Here is a 21,780-nt window from a genome sequence, read left to right as displayed (position 1 = left end):
AACAATAGTCAACAATTCAAGTTCACTTCAGTTATTTTTTACTGTCAGTATATGGTGGGAACAACTGAGGGCGGGGACAAAAACAACAAAACCTTATATCTATCAGATTTGATCGGACTGCATCTAAAATCTCATTTGTTTTCTCGCTGACATCGGACTGATATCCGATATCAATATTGGATCGGGACACCCCTATACAGGAGTAACATCATAAAAGGATAATAAAACATCAGTGAATTTACAACAACAGGAGCAGCATTGTAAAAAAGATAATAATAATTAAAATAAAAAAACATTTAACCAAAAGCTTTTCTGAAAAGCGAAGTCTTCAAATGTTTCTTAAGAGTCCACAGAGTCAAGCTCGCAGAGGGACTGGTGAAGGTCATTCCAGAGTCTGGGGGCCACAGCCTGGACTGCTAGGTCTCCCCGGGTTTTAAAGTGGGTTTTAGTGATCTTTAGGAGACCCTGGCCTGAAGACCAAAGGGTGCGCCCTGAAGTGTAGGGGGACAACATGTGTGACAACAACAACTGAGGGGACTGACAGTGCAACGGACGGAAAGTCAGAACTAAAATTTTAAAATTTATGCAAAATTTTGGAAGCCAATGAAGACTAGATAGCATGGGGGTAATGTGGGCTGTTCCGGGTGTACCAGTCAAAAGTCTGGCAGCAGCATTCTGTACGATCTGAAGTCTGTTCATAGTCTACTTGTTGCAACAAGTGAAAACAGAATTACAATAATCAATGCAAGACACTGTGAACGTGCGGAGGATCAATTCGAGATCTGATTTGACAATATATTCCTCACTTTAGAGATATTTCTCAGGTGATAAAAACAGTTTTTGGTCAGTTGACGACAGTGACCCTCCAAAGACATTGACTGATCAAACACAACCCCAAGGTTTCTGAGGCTGGTTTTCATAGATGAGCCCAGAGCACCAAGGGAGTCCTTAATCAGGGGGATCTTTTTATTGTGAGCGATGATCAGAGTTTCTGTTTTGTTGGAATTTATCTGAAGGTAATTCGATGACAACCAGTTTTTGATGAAAATACACAATCCAATCCTCAGAAAAAAAGTGAAATTCTGAGTCATTGAAGGAGCAATACAACTGAATATCATCTGCATAGAAATAATAAGATACATTTTCAAAACCACAGATAAACCAACCAACAGGCATCAGGTACAATAAAAACAGAACAGGCCTCAGAAGAGAGCCCTGGGCTACTCCACATGACAGGTTGAACACATTTGACAATACAGTAGTCCCTCGTTTGTCGCGGGGGTTAGGCTCTAAAAATAACCCGCAATAGGCCAAATCCGTGAAGTTGTCAGCTTTATTTTTTACTATTATTATACATGTTTTAAGGCTGTAATACCCCTCACCCCACACTTCATACACTTTTCTCAGACAGGAATTAACATTTTCTCACATTTCTCTCTCAAAGTTCAAACCTTTGTAGATTGTAAAACATAAACCTGTTTTCAGGCCCTAACATTTGTTTGAGGAATAAAAATACAAATGTTTTCCTATTAATAAATAAATGAGAGCTTTTAGAAATAACAATTTAAATTTTAAAGATCAAACTACGAGGATGGACACACAAGAAATTATTAATGGACTCGCGCGTATTTCACAGATAATCTGACCGTGCCGCAGCCTGTTCGTCCTGGCACCGCTCCGCTGTAGCGTCTTTTTCCACTGAAAGCCTTGGTGAAGGTGTGTTTTTCCGAGTGAAGAACATAGTCATGGGTAGTTGTTGGCTCTGTTTTTTCTTCTTAGCGAGAAGATTCTTATAAACAGACATGCCACCTTCGATTATATTTGAGAACTGTAATGAACGAAACAAAGGGTCCCATTCTTGCGCAGCTCGCTGAAGTTCATTGGCCATTCTCACCATGGTTGCCAAGTGATAGTCCATCCTCCTCCTTTTTATCAACACTTGTGTCCTCTTCTTCGTCTTCTCCCTCATCCTCGCTTTGTGGCTTTGTCATATTAATGTCATCAGGAGTCATATCATTAAAGCCATCTCCCCCAAGCAGATTCACAGCTGTATCTACAGCAGAGTGATGGATCTCATCAAGACAGCATCCGATAGGGTTGCACACTGCCTCTGGCCCCAGTTTTTTCCAGCAGGCATTTAAAGTTTCAGTTTTCATCTCCTGAATGGCCCTCTGACTATTTTGAAGACATGATGCAATGGTGCATTCACGCCAGTAGGCCTTCAGTGAGAAATCTTGATCCAAGTCCATAGCCTCAACAAGATGCGCCTTGAAAGCTTGGATGATGCCTTGGTCCATGGGTTGAATCAGCGATGTAGTGTTTGGCGGCAGAAATTCGATTTGCACACCATCATTCGACAAATCATCAGCGTGGCCTCCAGCGTTGTCTATGAGCAGAAACACTTTAAAGTCTAGTCCTTTTCCTCTCAAATAACAATTGGCCTCTTGGATAAAACACTGTTTGAACCAATCCAGATTGAGCACTTTCGTCCAAGCCTTTGCGTTGTGCATCCAATAAACGGGCAACACATTCTTTTTTTTGTTTTTCAGGGCTCTAGGATTTTATGACCTATAAATAAGCCCTGGTTTTATCATAAAGCCCGCAGCATTTCCACACAAAACCAGAGTCACACGATCTTTTTGGGCCTTAAATCCTGGGGCTTTGGCTTCGTCCTGCATTATAAAGGTGTGAGAGGGCATTCGTTTCCAGAATAAGCCAGTCTCATCCATATTAAAAACTTGTTCAGGCTTATATCCCCCTTCCTCGATGATCACTTTAAAGGTGTTGCCTCTGCTCCAGCGGTATCCGCAGTGGCGGCCTCTCCGTGCAGAAAAACACTTAAGTCCAAAGCGTTTCTGAAATTTGTCAAACCAGCCCTTGCTGTCATTAAATGGGCTTGGTACTGCGTGAAAAGCATTTGTCGATGGCCTGGGCTCCGCATCCTCCTCCTCCTTGCTGTCATGAATGTCATCGCTGTCAGCAAAGGTTTCATAAAGCTTTTTGGCTTTTGTGCAGATGATGTTGGTATCCTGCATAATGTTTTTTTCCTGCTGTCACTGATCCACAAGGCTAAAGCAGACTCCATCCTTACGATGGTTTTGTTGCAGACAGTCTCAACCATTTTTGCATCCTTGTTAAAATGTATTGCTGCTGTCGTCCTTGTTATTTTCTTCCTTTTTTATGTAACGAACTGAAGATTCATTTATTCCGTAATGGTGCCCTACAGCCGCGTAACTTTTACCTTCCTTCAACATGTCCAGAAGTCTAACTTTTTGTGAGATGGTTAGCATCTTCCTCTGCCGATTGGGTGCGACCGCAGGTGCCTTTGTCGGTGCAGAACATTCCGTCGACATTGTGGGTTTTGTCGGGGAGAAAACTTTCAAACATACAGCACTTCAGAGTCACACTGCTATCGATCAGACATTGAGACACGGCAAGGAGGAGATTAATTGACAATGGTCTACAGTACCTTAGCCAATCAGGACGCAGAGCACAATGCACGGGTTCTCCCTTAGCCAATCAGGATGCAGAACACAATGCACGTTCATACGCTGTAAAAAAAAATGCATGCAAAATTGCACTGTTAAAAAAATCTGCGAAACACAGAGGCCGCGAAAGGTTAACCGCGTTATAATTAAAAGTTCTTCCATTTATATATGAAGTAAACCACTGGAGAACAGTCCTAGAAAATCCCATCTCACATACAGTATGAGTGGATCAATCAGTATACCGTGATCTACAGTATCAAAGGCAGATGTCACATCTAGTAAAACCAAAACTGTGTAGCGACCAGAATCAGCGGCCATCATCATGTCACTGGAAACTTTCACAAGAGCAGTTTCAGTGGAGTGGATTGACCTAAAGCCAGATTGATATTTTTTCATAAAAATCATGCTGTTCCAAGAATGCGGCTAGCCACTTAGTCACCACTTTTTTCTATGATTTTTGACATGAAAGGAAGTTTAGATACTGCATGGGCAGGTAATTTATAGGCTCCCCAGGATCAAGATGAGGCTGTAATGACAAAACATTGCCTTCGTAAAGGCAATAGAAATTGAAGTGATGATGAAATTTTACTTCTCATCCAAGAGGCTTCTTCAGTTCAGAAAAAGCCCAGAGAAATAAAAGGGTATGTTTTACTGTTCCTGTAGAGGGAATTTAAGAGCATGACACAGACATCTGCTAAAACAAAAATCATAACTCCACACTTTTAATGGGTAATAAATAAATAAAGTAAGACATTATACTCAGTGATGACCAAGCAATATCCCTTTAGAAATGACACAGTTTGCCACACAGGGCATTTTTTATGTCACTTACACAATAATAGTTAGAAACGCACATGAGGCTCTCTCCAGAATGACCAAATAAATCACGTGTTTTATGTCTTCGTCACAACAGGGGCTTATGTTATGAAGCAGGATTACCTCTTATTGTGCTAACTTCTGGGATTTAATCAGTGTGTGCTGGACTATGAAGCTGGCTAACGTTTTACGGAGCTAAATCACCATGGTAACTTAGGCTGAACGACTAACCTGGTCGGGAGCAGGTTTTGTTCTGGCTTGGATCTGAGCGAGTGCTAAAGTCCTGCCTCCTGACCAATCAGTTCTCTTAGAAAGCGAGCTGTCCAATAAAAGGTGATGTGTGAACATGTCACTGTGTGGATCTGATCTGACGGCTGACAGGAGAGAGAATATTTGGACATCGATGCAATCCTTTAGGAAAGATATACATTTATATCTGATGGACGGATCTATAGTGAGCTGATGAAGCCTCTGTCTTTGTATGCGCGGACAGGTGAAGTCAGTAATTATTTCATTCATACTTTATGGTGAGGCTGACCGCATCAGCAGGAACATACTACAGACTGTGAAACAATATGCTACTTGAATAGAAAAACGTGTGTGCTGTAATACAGTGAAACTGAGTGCTGTCCATTTATCATCCAATAGATTAATATCATAAATAATCTCACGCTTTTAAGCATTAACAGTGTCAGTAGCTTTCTGCCTGGGTTCTTTCATTCCTGCCTTTTCTGTAACAGCAGTGTTGTTTTTGGTCTGAATTATGGATTTTAATTATTAATAATTTCAAACTTAAGCACTTAACCTGGCCGGGACCAACTTATGAAGTGCACTAACACTGTTGCTCTTCGCTGTCATCATGGATTTAAAATCATTATATTTGTTTAAGATGATAAGCTGTTCCTTCATTGTAAAGACGCTCTGCCAGTTTCTCCATTGATTGGTGAGACGCTGCAATCTCCACGACTTTTATGTGAGCGCGCACGTACTCGGGCTGAAAACACTTGCATTAAATTAGCGTGTTGTGATCGAGATTCGACGGACAGCTTCTCTCTAACCGGGAATGTTTGGTTAGGTGAAGCCTGCTAATGGAGATTAATCCAGCATATAATTATCTAGATTTGTAGAGTAGGCCCAAAAGGTGTTGCTAAAATGCCATGGACTCCCATTCGCCTTGATTACTCAGTACATCTGTACAAGTTACAAATGGCTGTGATTCAATGTGTTTGATAACAGGAGTTAAAAGGTGCATGTATATACACAGAGACCATCTGGAAAGAGTGCTGTGATGTGGCACAAGGTCAATGGTTTGAATTTATTTCAAACAAAGGTGGACAGAGTTGGGGATAGCAGAGAATGTCTGTGACAGAGGAAACAATTGAATATTTTGTTTGACTCAACAGGTAAATTAAGTTAAATAGGTGTTTTTGTCTTTTTTTAAGCCATTGAACATAACAGAAAGCAATACTAGTGGAGGAAGGAGAACTAATCAGACACACAGCGACTGAGCACACAACATGTCCTTATTTAAAAGCTGTGTTCGAAATCGCATACTAACATACTACTCATACTAAGTCTGACATCAGAATGAGTATGTAGTGCATTCCAATTAGTATAGAAAGATTGCGTATGCGAGAAATACCCGGATGTATACTTTATCGGGACATTTATTTATCGGAACTATGTACGGTGGGCATACTAGTCATAATCACCCATCCCATGATGCATTGCGAGTGGAATGTAAAATTGTCCTGGGACCGGCTTCAAGCTAAAAGGCAAACATCCCCATTTCAAAACAAATGCATCTCTCCTTGTCTTTCATTAGCTTTTAACACTTTTGTAAATTGGGCTCTTGTTTTTAAGTTAACCAGTCATTTGCACAATGGTCTCCTAGAATCTCCAAAATGTCGGCATGAAATGTGTTTCCGTGAGTTTTATGAATCAAATGACCACATGTTGATATTCTACTTGGTCACTTTCTCGCTTAAAATGCTTTCAGAATTTTCAAAGTTGGCAAATCAACAGAGATGTTTAGCCTCTATGTGCTTCAGGTTTTTGTTATGCGATCGAAATGCATCTTGGAAAAGTTTATTTTGATGGAACAGTCCATCCTAATCCTCCTAATTATATCAATAGAATATAGTAAACAGTATATACTCATTGAGTGTGTAGGGTGTAGTATGTTAGTATGTGAACACTGCCCATGTATGTTTGGAAGGAGGGAAGATTGAACCTTTTTCATGCATGAAAAAAAACATGCTAACAGGTAGTTCCAGCCTCTTGCTGGCAGGTTAAGTTGAACCAAAAATGGCTAAACCACTGACTTTACGTTGTTTGTTTAATGTGCTTCTAAGTTAGTTAGCTAACAAGTTGGCCTGCTAGTTAGCACGCTAATTTGCTCGCTCACATGAGTAGAACCTGGCCTTAAAGAATGACTTTATGAATATTTTTTCTATAACTTTTCAGTTGACTTTCCTCTCATGATGTTTGTGTGACGAGGCTCAGATTTACTTCTTTTTCCTATAAGAGACATTAAAAACAGCAGCATAGTGCTAACAGTTGCTGCTATGATTAATCAGAAGGACCCCAGCAATAAACATAGGGGTTATTTTATGTTTTTAATCTTAAGACCCAGAGGATAACTGATGCTTCTAAAACTGTGCCTGAGAAAGTTTTGAACTAAATTAAATAAACAAGTTTAGAGCATTTCTTAAACCATGAACAAAGATGGAGTCGGGATTTTGAAAGAGAGCTCCTGTTTTAGATTTTAAACGTATTTACCTAAGACAGATTAATAAATGAACATGCTTCTCCAATATTATCATTCAACTGAATCAAATAATGATTATTGTTATACTATAGTTAATGATTGTTGCGTCATTATGTTTTTTGTTTTGTTTGTTGTTTGTAAGAATATTTTATATTCTATCCTGTGTGCTTGGTCAGGAGGCTCAAAACACAAAGAGGATGTTTGTGTTACGTAATACTAAATCTAACTTTCAACTTCAGGATTATTTTGTTGCTCTGTTCCCAGAAAATAATTGCCCTGAATGTATAAATGTTTATCCCTGAATCTAAAGTTACCGAATTTCAAACAATGAGAAACGTGATGTTTCTTTCTTGAAAAGAAAATAATTAACAGTTTCTTCATGAGATTTAATGTTGAAATACTGCATTGAATAATTTGTGGTGGTGTCCATGCAGTATTTATGAATTATGTTAGCTTTATGACCCAATCTCTTCCTAATGACATGTCGGGAGAACAAAAAAAATGCTAAAATTTTTGCATACAGTTTTTCTGTATGAACAGAGTTTTGCTGTTCCTTACTATTCTTCTTTACTTAAATTCTTCCTTTTTCTACAGTTTACACCTAAAAAATTATGTACTCCTCATTTCAGATCAATACAGTAGTTCAGTAATTCAAATTGAATCAATCAACATTATTATCTCATGAAATGTAGAGGTTGTAGGTTATTTTTGTTAGATTATTACAATATTTTTTTGCAATCAAATATGGAATGCACAAAATAATGTGATTACTGCACTTGTCAGGGTAAATGTAGATAGTTGGTTGTAATAGGTTTAACATGACTAGTTGTTCAAAAATGTTTAACTTTTATCTATTATATCCATGCACTTGTACAGACCCTTTCCAAAAAATTAGAATATCTTGGAAAAGTTGTTTAATTTCCATAATTCCATTCAAAAAGTTAAACTTTCATAGATTATAGATTCAGGGCCCACAATTTAAACGATTTAAAGTATTTATTTGTTTATTTTCACATAATTTGAGGTCCAGTATGAAATATATCGACAGTCAGTCATGATTTGGGGTGCCATGTTCTGTTCTGTTCCTCACCCGTCTTCATCCAAACCCTTGGACCTTGATTCCCGAATGAAAGGCACACTTTACTTCCATCGGAAAAGAGGACCTTGGACCACTGGCCAACAGTCCAGTCCTTCTTCTCCTCTTTTTTTTCTGCAAAAAAAAACTAATTTTTTAAATTCCTGTTTTTCGTGGGTTTTATGAGCTGGAAGCCCAAATTATATAAAAATAAACAAATAAATACTTGAAATCTATCGTATGTATAGTTTACCAACATAATATGGAAAACTGGCCGCATGGTTATGTTGTGGACTTGTGTGGTTTTTCTTACATGGGTACTCTGGTGGGTCAGAAAATGAATCAATGACTAAACTAAAATATGTTCTATTCCTAAGGAAAAGGCTCACGAGAAGTCTAATTTCTAATGAAAACCAGGAAAAAACTTATAGATGATAAAAGCTTTGAAATAATTTCTTGGTGGTAAAATCTATATTTGTCATCCAGGTCAAATAAGTTTGGTTTCCCTTGAGATGAAAGTTCAAGAAATGCATTTCATTTCCGTAAAGCTAGAGCTGAGGCTCTTTCTTTCCATCCCATCTAATCAATGTCCCCTTTATATTCTCACTCAGGAGCGGGAGGTTGGTCTCCTTTGGTCTCGGACAGATATCAGTGGCTGCAGGTTGACTTAGGCGAGAGGATACAAATCACAGCCATCGCTACACAGGGCCGCTACGGCAGCTCTGATTGGCTGACGTCCTACCTGCTGATGTTCAGTGACACGGGGCATAACTGGAAGCAGTACAGACAGGAGGACAGCATTGGGGTGAGTCCAGACTTAAGTAGACAACAACACATTGAAACAGTAGAATCCATACCTTAGTCACCTTACAAAGGCGACATATTGCTTTTTACTGTTTTCACAAGTGCTTTTGTTTTATTGCTAGACTTCATTTCTTTAGCCTTTTATTGACTCCAGTCCCCCTTCAAGAATCAATAAACACATTTGTCTTTGTGTTGCTCGTATGAAAGTGATGGACTGTCATGTAGTAAGATGTGGCTCTATCTCCCACACACAGATAAACTCAGTCATCATCAGTTTATCTTCTCATTTATAATGCATGTGACAGAGCCACAGCTTTGCTCGCTCAAAAGAGGTGAATTCGAAAACACTTAAGCACAAGATGACGAACACAAAGGCAGTCAAGCAAATTGTTTTATTCATCTTATTTTTTTAAATTTTGTTTTATCTATTACCTCATCTTATCTATTATCTAATTGCAAATTAGGTTACTCTCATATACAATGAGTTAACAAATACAAAGTTCAACTAGAATATTTGCATTTCCTAAAGAAAATGCGAGTGAGGATGCAGGTGCTGCCCCGCGTCGCACTGCATTAGCTTAGCATTAACGTAGCATTAGCCTAGCAATAGTATTATCCTAGCATTAACCTAATATAAGCATTAACACTAACCCTACATTAGCATTACCCTAGCATTAACCTATTATTAGCATTAACCTAGCAGTAGCTGAGCATTCAATATCACCGCCTGGTTTGGTTCACTTACTCTTACCGCAACACTCTTAACTCATTCACTGCTAGTCCTTTTCAGAGCAGCCAACCCCATATTGCCAGGCATTTTAGATGATTTTCACTGTTTTTTTTTTTTTTTTTAAAACCCACAGAATATTTTTTCCTATGACAATCTGAAACCAGATTCTGAAAGGTTAGACTCTCTAGTTTCATCAAAAAAGAATAATAATTTTGTTTTTAGCTAGTTTTGTTCTTCCGTAATCAGCAGTTGAATAGAGGCAAGTTTCACATAAATTGTCAGTTTGTGACAAAAAGCTGAGAAACACGTCTTTTTCTGAAAAAGCCTATTAGTGACTTTGAAGCAATTTTTTTTTGCTTTAGTGACACCTCAACATTAGTTTCCTACTATAAAACTTTCTAAGTTTTCTTACTGTATTTTGGCCGTCCTCCAAGTCGCTCCCCCCGTCAGTTTCCCCACACGCAAATTTGTTTTCCCTCACCATCACGGCACTCTCAATATTCTACTTAGTTCTACACATGCTCTGGTCGAGTGTGAGCTGGTGGTAACTTCAGCATCAACTCTCGTAACGCCATTTTCTGTCTCGTAAACTCCTTTCCTCTCGCTCTGAGCTCTGCTCAACACGGGTGATCTCTCATCCAAAGACGCGCTGCTACCGCCTACATGGCACCAGTGGTCACTACATCATCATACAAGTTAGACATTCGCAGGAGAGTCTCCTAGCAACCCCAACTGAAAAACACAATTAACGTCTATGGACGTCTTTGGCAGTCAACGTTACTAAACCAAAAAACGTCTTTGGCGGTCAATGAGTTAATAAAATCAGCAAAATCAGCAGCAAAATCATTAGTCAGGAACAGCAGTCACTCACTCCCATATGCAACACCAGAGTCCTGAGGAAAGGCACCCAGATCTCCACTGATCCCTCACACACCCTTCAGGGAGAGGTACAGGTCACTCACACTGAGGACAAAGAGGGCCAGCTTCAGCTTCCTCCCCTCCATATGCCTGTTAAACGGCTGATTGCAGCACAAAATATGTAGTTGAGGACTATACATAATTCCCACAGGCCAATGAATGTCACGTGACCTCCCCAGAGACGCCATCTTTAATGTCAAGCTGCGATGTTTCCTAAATTTTAATGTACAAAGGAAATCATGTCATAATATGTTAAATCCACAGTACATTAACGTAATCATATTATTGATGTAATAATTGAGTTTAGATCTTCAGGGTTTCTACAGGTAGCCGCATGTCTAATGTAATGCTTTTTAATGTCATTTTAATGCCCAAAGGCTATACTTTTAATGCCTCAAATGTAGAACAAATGTGTATATTTATTTTTGAAGATTTGATAAACATTCCATCAAACAGAGGAATGAGAATAAAAGTAGATATTCAAATGCAAATTGGACACAAGACAACTTTTTTTTGGTTTGTAATTTTTTATTTTTACCATTTTTGAATATGAACAATTATGACAAGAGCACCTGTACAGAAATGGTATTCATTCACTTAAAACATTAACATTTATACAAAGTTTGACCTTATGGGTTTGACATACTCAGTCCATTTTGTCCAGATTTTGTAAAACATGTCCCTTTGAATCCTGAGAGTGAATGAAAGTTTTTCCATAATGTAAATTTTTTTGAATTATGTTAACCCACTCTTCGATGGTCGGAGGGTCCAGATTTAGCCACTTTCTGGTTATGGTTTTCTTACTCACTGCAAGTACAGTCCAAAGCAACCTCTTGTCTTTATTTCTCCAGTTGGTAACATCTGCATTGCCCAAATACAAGTTTTCAAAATTGCAAGGTATGACAAAAGACAACTTTTGAGCAAATAAATGTATAATAATACAATGGCACCATAGTTCAATGTCATGTTTTGCATTTTTGATAAAATTATGCAGCAAAAATTAACAAGCAATGTCAACATTCCTCAAGAACTTTACATTTAATGCCAGTTGGAACTCCATTTAATGCTTTTAAATGATATTAAATGCCTTAATTTTGGCACAATTGATTGAATGAATATTAATGCCGTGCGGAAACCCTGGATCTTCTTACTTTCTATAATAAAGTAATCTAAATAATGAAACTCACAAGTTACCAGCTACCAGCATATATACACAAGATAGTACTGAGTAAATTACGTCTGTCAACACATTATAAGATACACATCTGACACAGAGTGCTCTGAGCAAATTGTTGTTTTTTTGAGGTAGTTTCTTTCCTGTTTATCCATTTTCACTTTTTATCACAAAATTAATTAGTTTCTTCTTCTTCTTCTTCATCTTCATCATCATCTTCATCTTCATCTTCATCTTCATCTTCATCATCAAGATTAAACTTGTTTAAGCTGCCCACAGCATGCCAATACAAATGACGTCGGGAAATGCCCGTATGTTGTGATGTCATGTAGGAACTATGTATAATTTTTGGCCAATTTGTTTTTAATCTTTTATTGTTTTATTAGGGAACTCATGAACGTCAGAATTTTACTGTACTGTGTTTTATTGTTTCTGCACTGGCGCTTTCTCTGTAAATGAAGTTCCTAACGGATGAATAACGTTTAACAATAGCATTAGCATTAATCTAGTATTAACATTAACTTAGCATTCGCTTAACACAAGCACTAACCTAGCATTACCTATCTACAGAATTAACTTGGCTTTAGCATTAACATTAGCCTCGCAATAACATTACTCTAAGCATTAACTTAGCAATAGCTTAACATTAGTAATAAGTTTGAAAGAGGTTGAAAAAGGTTGGAATGTATTGAAATGTATTAGCTGAACATGTTAAATGTTGAATGGTTTGTAATTTGTTTGTTAAAGATTTGAAGGTTAAAACTGGAGCAGCTTTACTCTAGCTTAATTAGCTGTCCACTTTAAAAATGGGATTGCAGCTGAAAAGTCAATGCAGTCTCACAAAAAAATGAGTTCAAAAAGTTACAAATTATAAATGTACAAGCATAAATCTCAGAAACGTTCTTAACGTTTTGATAGCTTATTTATCAAAATCGGACAAACGGTGTGGGAGGAGTTAACGACCTATGAAAAAAAAAAAAACATATAACAATAGTGAGTGAATAATGCCCCCTGCATTATCACTAATGATAAATTGATTGTTGAGACATCACAATTGTAAAATGTGTAAGAGAAGGAAATGCAAGTCCAATACAAGTTCAAGGAGCTTTGAGAAGTAACAAATGGGATGAACAGGTCACGTAAGGGCCAGATTTCCACTCTAATAGGTTTGTAATGTATGGTGGTTTTCTGCCAAGAAGGGCCTTAAAACTGTATAAAAAACCAGTGTCTCTCACACTTGTCTTTGAGACATGGTCAGCCAACCTTTCCACAAAAGACAGGCATTATATCTAGCGCCAGTGATAAATCTAAGGGCAGAGTGATGAACAGTGTTAGGAAGCTTCAGAGGTAAAGCTGCAGAATGTCTGTACATCACAAACCCATGATCCATAATAGACTACAATGCAGCTTCAACAACTCTGTTCCTCCAGGATAGAGACAAGCTCAACTGCATTCTGTACAGAAATCCCAAGCTTCGAGGTGAAATTCTCATTCATGAGATACTTAAATGAGAATTTCTCAACAAGTCAGATGCCGGGACATGTAAACTTTAAAACTTTCTCAATATCAGAACCTTTTTTATTGTATAAATGCCCTTGCAAGGGCCGAGGGTGCAGCAAATGAAAGCAAAATCTTTCGCAATAAGCAGCGCGGTGACGGGTCCCGCTGTTTCCCCCCTGTGGGATTTTATTGCCTCCCCTGGGTCGGGAGCAGCAAGGTGGGAGCAGAGTCAGCGCACGTTTTACAGGAGGAAATTTTTTCACTGTCAAACAAAGGGGCAATCTCTGTCGTCTTTCCCGCACAGTGTGAGAGCGGGTTTTACTCCAGGTATTTTCTGTTCCCCAAACAGGTGGGAGCGGAATTCGCCATATGCTGGATCTATGTGTTCTGAACAGATATTTCAGGAAATACAGGTTCAGGATGCTTACGCATGCCTCCCTACTGCGCCTTGTGCGACAAGATGATTGGTTCACGTCGGTTGACCTGAAGAACACATATTTCTACATCCCAATATATCCTCCCCACAGAAAGTATCTGAGATTCGCTTTCCGGGGGATATGTAACGAGTACCGCATGCTCCCTTTCGGTATCTCTTTGAGCCCAATGGTATTTGTGCTGAGACGGCAGAGCATCCGCTTTGGCCACGCATCTGGATGACTGGCTGCTTTTGGCGGAGGCCAGAGCGCACACGCCTATTCTATTACGTCACAGCTAAAAGAATGTTGTACCTAGCATAGGAAATATTTTTCCGGGACTGTCTCTGCACTTGGTGTCTTTCATGGCTCGCTTCTCGGTGGGAAGGGTGAAAGCTTTCAGGGCATGCCTGGTGCTTTTCCAACCGGGAAAATCTGTTAAATTCAGATTACGTCTTTGGTTACGCGGACTGATGGCATCTGCCATCCTTGTAGTCCACCTCAGTCACCTCCACATGAAAGAATTCCAGCTGTGGGTGGCCTCATGCAGGTTGGACCCCGTGCGTCATGGCGCTCGGAGAGTGATGGTCACACTGGAGTGTGCCGGGACACTGCACCACTGGTGCGCCCTGCTTCTATTGATGCACAGTGTGCCTATGGGCGCTGTCATTTCCAGGAAGCTGATCACTACGGACGCCTGTCTGACAGGCTGGGGCGGGGTTCACGATGGCCGGTCTGTGGGGGCCACTGGAATGTGGACCTCCAGTGCTCTCACATAAATTATTTGGAGCTTTCAGCGGTGTTCCTCTTGCTGAAACGTTTTCTCCCATCTCTCAGGGGGCATCATGTCTTGGTGACGACGGTAGCGTACATCAACCGCCAGGGCAGATTGCGCTCCCGTCGGTTGCATATGTTTGCATGCAAACTGATCCTGTGGAGTTGTGGTTGCTTCCTCTCACTGAGGGCGACGCGCATCCCGGGAGTCTTGAACACGAGCGCAAACTTGTTGTCCAGGGGCGCGCTAATGTATGGGGAAAGGACGTTACACTCGGAGGTTGCGGAACAGTTACGGGCCTATTACAGACGAGCAGAGGCGGATCTGTTCGCCTCAGATAGAAGGCACAGTGCACACTGTTTCACACCCTGCGCAGCACGGGTGTACCCCTCGGTGTAGACGCACTAGCGCAAGTTTGGCCATGCGTGCTTCTTTACGCTTTCCCCCTATTGGCTCTGTTACCCCCCACTCTGTCCAGGGGGAGGTAACACAGCCACGCACTGATATTGGTGGCTCCACATTGGCTTGCGGAGATATGCCAGTTACTGCACGCTCGACCTTGGCAGCTCGCAGGGACCTGCTGTTGCAGGGTGAGAGCACAGTTTTACACCCGCACCAACGTGCATGCATGCTACATACAAGTGAGCATGAAGGGCGTATAGTGGGCGGAGCGAAAGCACACTGTAATATTGGGATACCCTACCCACTCACACCCTTAAGCCGGAGCGTTCAACCAAGAGGCGCAAGGGCACAAGTGTGGGTATTGGGACGCAGCCCTAGGGTTTCCCATAGTCTGTGCATCAGTATTATGGGTATACCAGGAACTCGTGCAATAAGAAAGGTTCTGCGCTGTTTGGAGTGCAAAAAAAAGCAACTTGCTTATATTTATTTAGTGCATTATTTTTCTGTAATTAATTGCAATTAATGCGTTAAATTAATGTATATATACAGTATATATGATCCTGCGTTAAAAATACATTTTACTACAAATTAAATAATCAACAAATAACATATACATAAAAACTTCAAAATACATTTTATTATAATATTTATTTATTCATTTATTTATTTTTTAATGCATTTTATTAGGAATAAAATAGAGGTTGGACGTGCCCCAATAACAGGATAGTACATGGTTCAGTTGCCAGCTCTGGAATCAAAAGTAGTTTTAGTGTAGGTGTCTGGAAAAAAAAAAAAAAAAAAAACAGGTCAACGTATACTGCTGAGCTTTAAACCTCAGTGATTACCGTGACTCCAACTAATCAAATGAAGCAAAACAGGAGAACAAGTCTAAAACATTTATCTTGTGTGAAGCTGCATGTGTCATGGTGCTGCAGAGAGAGAGAGCTGGATTAGAGGCTGAGCTAAAGCAATTTCCTGGAGTGGAGGCAATCCAGCTAATCTTAGCAGCTTCTCCTAGCGAGCTGCAAATGTCTCCTCTGAGCGTAAAGAGACATGTTGATTTGACGCTCGGCATAAACTCTGTTTCTTCCTGGTCACATTTCAAAGTGTTTCTGAACTTCAGTGAATTAGTCACCCAAGCTTAGAGAGGCTGTCAGAGGAGACAGTTAAAGGCTGCTGCATCAACCGCTGTGCATGTTTTTGGAGACTTTTTATTCTCTGCATATAATTTTAAAGACCAAGAAAGGAACTTTAAAAGCACTTGATTTTTTTTTTTTTATGATTTAGAAAAAAGCTTCTGCTAACTGAAGTTTTTGGATTGGCTTTGAAAAGCTGCAGTTGTTTTTCATAATTGATTTTTTTTTTTTTTTTTTAATAGTTTGTTTCCTTTAGCTAGAGGATGGTAAGGAATTGAAATATTCACTCTTCTCTATATTTTTTTCCCTTCCTTGTTTGGTGCTCACAGCTGCCAAAAGGACAATGTCCCATTTCACGGTGCTGGGTATACCGTTACGTTCAGAAGGGAGCAATGCGGAATAAGTCTTCTTTCCTGTTCCTGGAGAACCTCTTTTATCAGATACATCCACAGTTTAGGCCTCATAGATCAATAAATCGAGGATCATTTGCTGGAAAAAAGATGTAAAAGTTGAAATTACTGCTTGAAAGTATATTTTCATATCCACCTTAAACAATCCATTTGTTGACATTTTCAGAAAAGTTTTGCGCATTGCATTGTGGGATGTGGAGTCCTGCAGACAGATGCATAGAAGTGTTTTTGCTTAATTCTTACCGTGATTTGTGTTTTTTCACCAGACAAGGAAGACAGTAATTCGCTTGACACCATTTTGTTCTTATTTGTTCCCTGTATTCCCCATGATATAACCTCACTACGTGAATTTGGATCTTTTTGGGGTATTAAATAAACATTTCATGGACTTTCAGTCCATGAAAACACCAGAAATGTGTTGGGAAGTCACTTTGGCAAGAAATCACAGTAGGAATTAAATAAAAACACTTCTATGCATCAATCTACGGGATTTAACATCCCACAATTTAATGCAGGAAACATTTTCAAAAATGTCCACAAATGGACTGTTTACAGTGAGGATGAAAACAAACTTTCAAGTGACAGTTTCAACTTTTTACATCTTCTTTTTCAAGCAAATGACCTATGAGGCCTACACGTTGTCCTTATCTGAAAAATATTTATTTTTTCTCCAGCAGCTTTAAATCCAGTTGTGGGTAGTGCAGGGTGATTAGACCTTCATTCCTCTTCAGGAACATGTACTAAGACCTTAGCAAAAATCCACAAAATACCTCTGTTAGCGCATGGTCATCTTAAAGCATCAAAGTAACAAAAACATGTTTTCAGACATGCATTAGTATAAAAAGAGAGCCAAAACCTGCTTCTTAATGGTTGAAGTCAGACAGAGGTTGGTGGCTATCTGCCTCTGTTTGCTTTGTGGAGACAGATGTTCGTTATGCAAATAAGTAGAAAGGGATGCATAGTTCACCTCTTGTATCTGTAAATGTTATTATTATAGACTCACTAAAACTCCTTAAGATTGAAGGGGGTTGTAAAGCCTAAACTTTATGCAATGCGACCTTCACTGACACAGTCCAATACTGCACCCACTAAAAAAGCTGCATCTACGTTCCACTGACTGAGACAAATCTCTTGATCAACCAAGCACACCCGGAGATTTTATCTCTAACCTTGTTCTAACAACTTCATTATCCCCCGCCACAAAGTATGAAGGGGGATATACTGTAGGTTTGAGCTCCGTTCGTCCGTCCGTCCGTTCGAGGAGACGGCTTTTCTCAGAAACCGTTTAAGATACAATAATCAAATTCGATGTGTCACTTCAGGTAATCAATACCTTGATGGAGTTTGAAAATGAGAAGCGCGCAATTATTTTTTCCTGAATTATTGCCCTTGTTTCGTTTTTTTGGACGCTGTTCAAGGTATCTTTAAAGGGGACAGCTTTTCTTATAAACCGTTAATATACAATAACCAAATTCGGTGTGTGGCTTCAGGGTATCAATACCTTGATGGAGTTTGAAAATGACAAGTGCACAATTTTTTTTTCCGGCGTTATTGCCCTTGTTCCATTTTTCTTTACTGTGTTCGAGATATCTTCAAAGGGGACAGCTTTTCTTAGAAATCTTTTAAGATAGGATGACCAAATTTGGTGTGTGGCTTCAGGGTATCAATACCTTGATGGAGTTCCAAAATGAGAAGTGCACAAATAATTTTTTTCCAGATTTATTGCCCTTTTGCCGTTTTTTTTTTTTTTTTTACTCTGTTCGAGGTATCTTCAAAGGGGACAGCTTTTCTTAGAAACCGTCTAAGATAGTTAGTAATTTTAGATTCTGATGTGATAATATTTTCTTAAGTATACATCTAAGTTCTTAGATTTAGAACATTTAGGAAAAGGTTGTGAGTCATGACAACCAATCTGGCGGGGAATGTTGATGACTGTCCTATTGTTTCTTTCAGTCAAGGTCGATATTTCTTTTTCATTGCAAAAGAAAACCGAACTATCCTCTTTCATCATTACAGTGATGTCCAGAAGTGTAGGCGACGGGCGGAATCACCTACTACTCTTTTTCTGGCCGCCTTCTACTCTTTTAACATGTTCATAAATGATTCTGTACGCCTTTAGCACCAAAAGTATTGTTAAAATCAATGAAAGATTGAATTTTTCCCCCTTTGTCCAACTTTTGCAACACTGTTTTGGTGGCCATTTTCTAAATCTTGCGCAAAGTCTCTTGAGAGGTCATCTCATGCTCTACCAAGCAGCAACTACACACCTCCCCCATCAACCATCATTAGCATAAACCCGACCCTGCTGCTGAAGCACACCAAACTTCTGTGGCCTCCAACGGGTGCAGTTCGGCCCCTAGCCGAAAACAAACCACATATTCAGACTCGGGGGAAACAAACGCATTCGCTGGTGCTACATTTTCCATTAAATGAGCACTTTTTTTGCACAGTGATTGTGTGTTTCTCCTCTAACGGGCGCAGTTAACTCTACCCGGGAGAGATGCACGTATTCAAACTTGGGCAGAGCAGACCTTTCAACTGACACCTCAAACTCATAAGACAAATTTATTTCTGCTTTACACGGACTTTAAACATCCATGATCAACTTTTGTGCTTCATTAAAATATGCTTGTTAGATATATTAACATGAATATTAATGTGCTTGTGTTAGATATATTATGACTATTAATGTGCATTAATACAACTAAATATATTACCAAAACCAACTACAAGCAAACCACACAAATTATGTTAATCATGTAGATATGTTACAGTGCCAGACAGCATTCTACAGAGGAGTACTAAAAGACCAAGCGCCAATACTACTGGATAAGTTGGCACATTTTCAACTGGAAAGAGGTAAACTGGTAATGATGCTCAATTATTTGTCATCATTATCATGGATACCAGATATCAACTTGTGAATGCATCATGCGAACAAAAACTGGGTGAGAAACTACATATGCTAAGAAAAGTGCTACAAAATAGACAGAAGAAAAGCCACAATTACACTAATATAATGCACCAAAAGCCACCATATAGCATCATTTTTGCTAAAATTTCTGCATGCCCCCCGACCCCCATAGTTGTTGCGCGCTACTGGCGCGCAGCGATGGCGTTGCTGCAGTGATTTCTTGCCGTAAGTTCTAGCCTTCTACTTTTTTTTTTAAGCCTAATACTTTTTTTCCCGGGACATCACTGCATCACAGAGGAGTTAATGTGTGAATTGAGTGTGTAAGCTTTCATTCAGCTTTGGGATTGCCAGATGGACTAGATGGAGTGAGTCAGAAGTTACCTAAAAGCATTCAACCCTGTCAGAGAGAGAGAGCGAGAGAGACATATCTGTGGTCCCAGTCCAAATTTTAAGGAAACATATTGGTTTAAAGCCGGTTTTATCACGCGCAAGCAAACATTGGCCGAGTTTACATGATGTTTTTTAATACACAATTAATTATTACAAATGAAATTATTTTGAATTAAGGCGTTTTGCTTCGTGTTTATATGGAAATAGTAATTCCGAATTGAGGTCTACATTGTAAACTGGTTTATTTGACTTTATTAAATTATGTTTTAGGTCTGGGGTTGCGAAGGGTTGTGATTGGGCAGGGGGAAAACTTGACGTATCCACGTCAATCGGGAAAAATACAATAAACCTTTTATTTTCAGCTACAACATAGAAGACAACTTGATAACTGTTTTCACTTTTATTTTGATTTGTTTTGAAGCAGCAGCTTGACAATAACACACGGTTTCACTTTGGTCAGCTGAGAAGGAGATCGGAACTAATTACCGGTAAATAAAGCCCAATTAAACTCCGGAAAACAATAACCAGGAATAAATATTTGTTCTCTGGTAAAGATTGAAGCTCTAACAACCAGTACAATTATACACTTGGTGATATTACAGCCTGTGCATGCAGTACGGGGCAGCATTTACTTTTTTCAGGGTTTTAGTATCACCCGTCCAATGTCGCCCATTTCGTTTCCCGAGGTCCGTGTATGCTGTGTTTAAGTCTGTGTGAATGTCCATCCACTCTTTTAATTACATCCATGTCTTCTAAGGTTTTATTAAATAAATAGGGCGACCACCTTGGATTATGTCATCATTGCGCGTCATCGCGATTTGCTGAGCATGCGCAGAACAACCAGGATTACCTTTAAGCGGGATTAAACCTTTCCAAGATAGGGGAATTATTTAATTTGGAATTAAAATTGGAATAAACCAATTCAGATTTAAGTTTAATTCTGAATACATTTGTGTTCGGAATTAAGTGTTTACAAGGTCAGTTTAAAAAGGATTTAACTTTTTTTCTGATTAAACGAGAATTAAAGCTCCCTTGTTAAAATGGCCAATATGTTTCATTTATAGATCACTCTTTTTCTAAAGATTGCTGTTCTTTTGAAAAATCTTAAAATATAAGGGTTATTACGTTCAACTGGGTGGTAATTCTGGATTAGCAGCACTTGGAAGTTTACTTGGATTTTCCATTTGTCTTGATCCTGTGTTTCTTATGCATCATGTGCCACTGTGTGTTTGTTTTTTCAGTTCTTTCCAGGAAATAGCAACGCAGACAGTGTGGTTCAGTACAATCTGCAGCAGCCTGAAGTCGCTCGCTTCCTACGCCTCATTCCTCTGGACTGGAACCCTAACGGACGGATCGGGCTACGCCTGGAGACATACGGGTGTCCATACAGTAAGCCCTTAGTGTCATGGCCTAAACTGACTTAAGACATGGCTGAAGCTGTCAGTTTGTAAAACTTGATAACAATGAGGACTATGTTGTTAGGATTAATCCAGTCAAAGAAAGGCTTTTTTGGACAGATCGGACAGGTTGTTATTGGCCTGTCAAAGTCAGGAGTACAACAATATGTCACTGCTCTCTTTACCTCAGCCATGATAACATGCTTCTTTTGAGTCCTACAAGAGCTGGATTGTAATAATTTCTTTACAGGAGAACCAGCATGACATTACACACATTGCATCATAGCTAGGAGGGACTTGGCCATCTCAAATCTTTTCTCCTCATTCAAAACTCATTTGGACAACCAGTCAAACATGAAATTACAATATTTATGGTTGTGAGTTTGTCTCCTGCAGTGACCTTTGTCTGATGCCTTTACATTCTTTATAGTACTGATTCTCGTGAATGTTAAAAAAAAATAACTGAACATGTTTAGAGATTTAAGTTTAGGCACGTTTCACTCAGTAAATACCATTGTGCAAATATGATTTCCTCATGCAGTGCATAGTTTTCCACCTGTCGTTTGAGATATCACTGTGTGGCTGTAATGATCTTTGGATTTTTTTGTGTTTAAGATCCATTATATTGAGATATGTTTGTGGCATGCTCTGTTAAGGATGTTGAATGT

The 21,780-nt window shown here is 39.3% G+C and overlaps 1 protein-coding gene across 2 annotated transcripts in view; it reads left to right on the top strand.

Moving 5' to 3' along the window:
- LOC114479095 (contactin-associated protein-like 4) overlaps window positions 1–21,780 on the top strand; it is a 141,995-nt gene that overhangs the window by 54,927 nt on the left and 65,288 nt on the right. For both annotated transcript variants that reach the window (XM_028472560.1, XM_028472559.1), the window contains exons 3-4: window positions 8,761–8,954; window positions 20,957–21,104. In XM_028472560.1, the coding sequence (XP_028328361.1) occupies window positions 8,761–8,954; window positions 20,957–21,104 (342 nt within the window). The remainder of the gene's footprint in view (window positions 1–8,760; window positions 8,955–20,956; window positions 21,105–21,780) is intronic.

This window comes from Gouania willdenowi, chromosome 17 (genome assembly GCF_900634775.1).
Source record: "Gouania willdenowi chromosome 17, fGouWil2.1, whole genome shotgun sequence".
Taxonomy (NCBI): domain Eukaryota; kingdom Metazoa; phylum Chordata; class Actinopteri; order Blenniiformes; family Gobiesocidae; genus Gouania; species Gouania willdenowi.
This window is presented reverse-complemented; position numbering and strand designations above follow the sequence as displayed.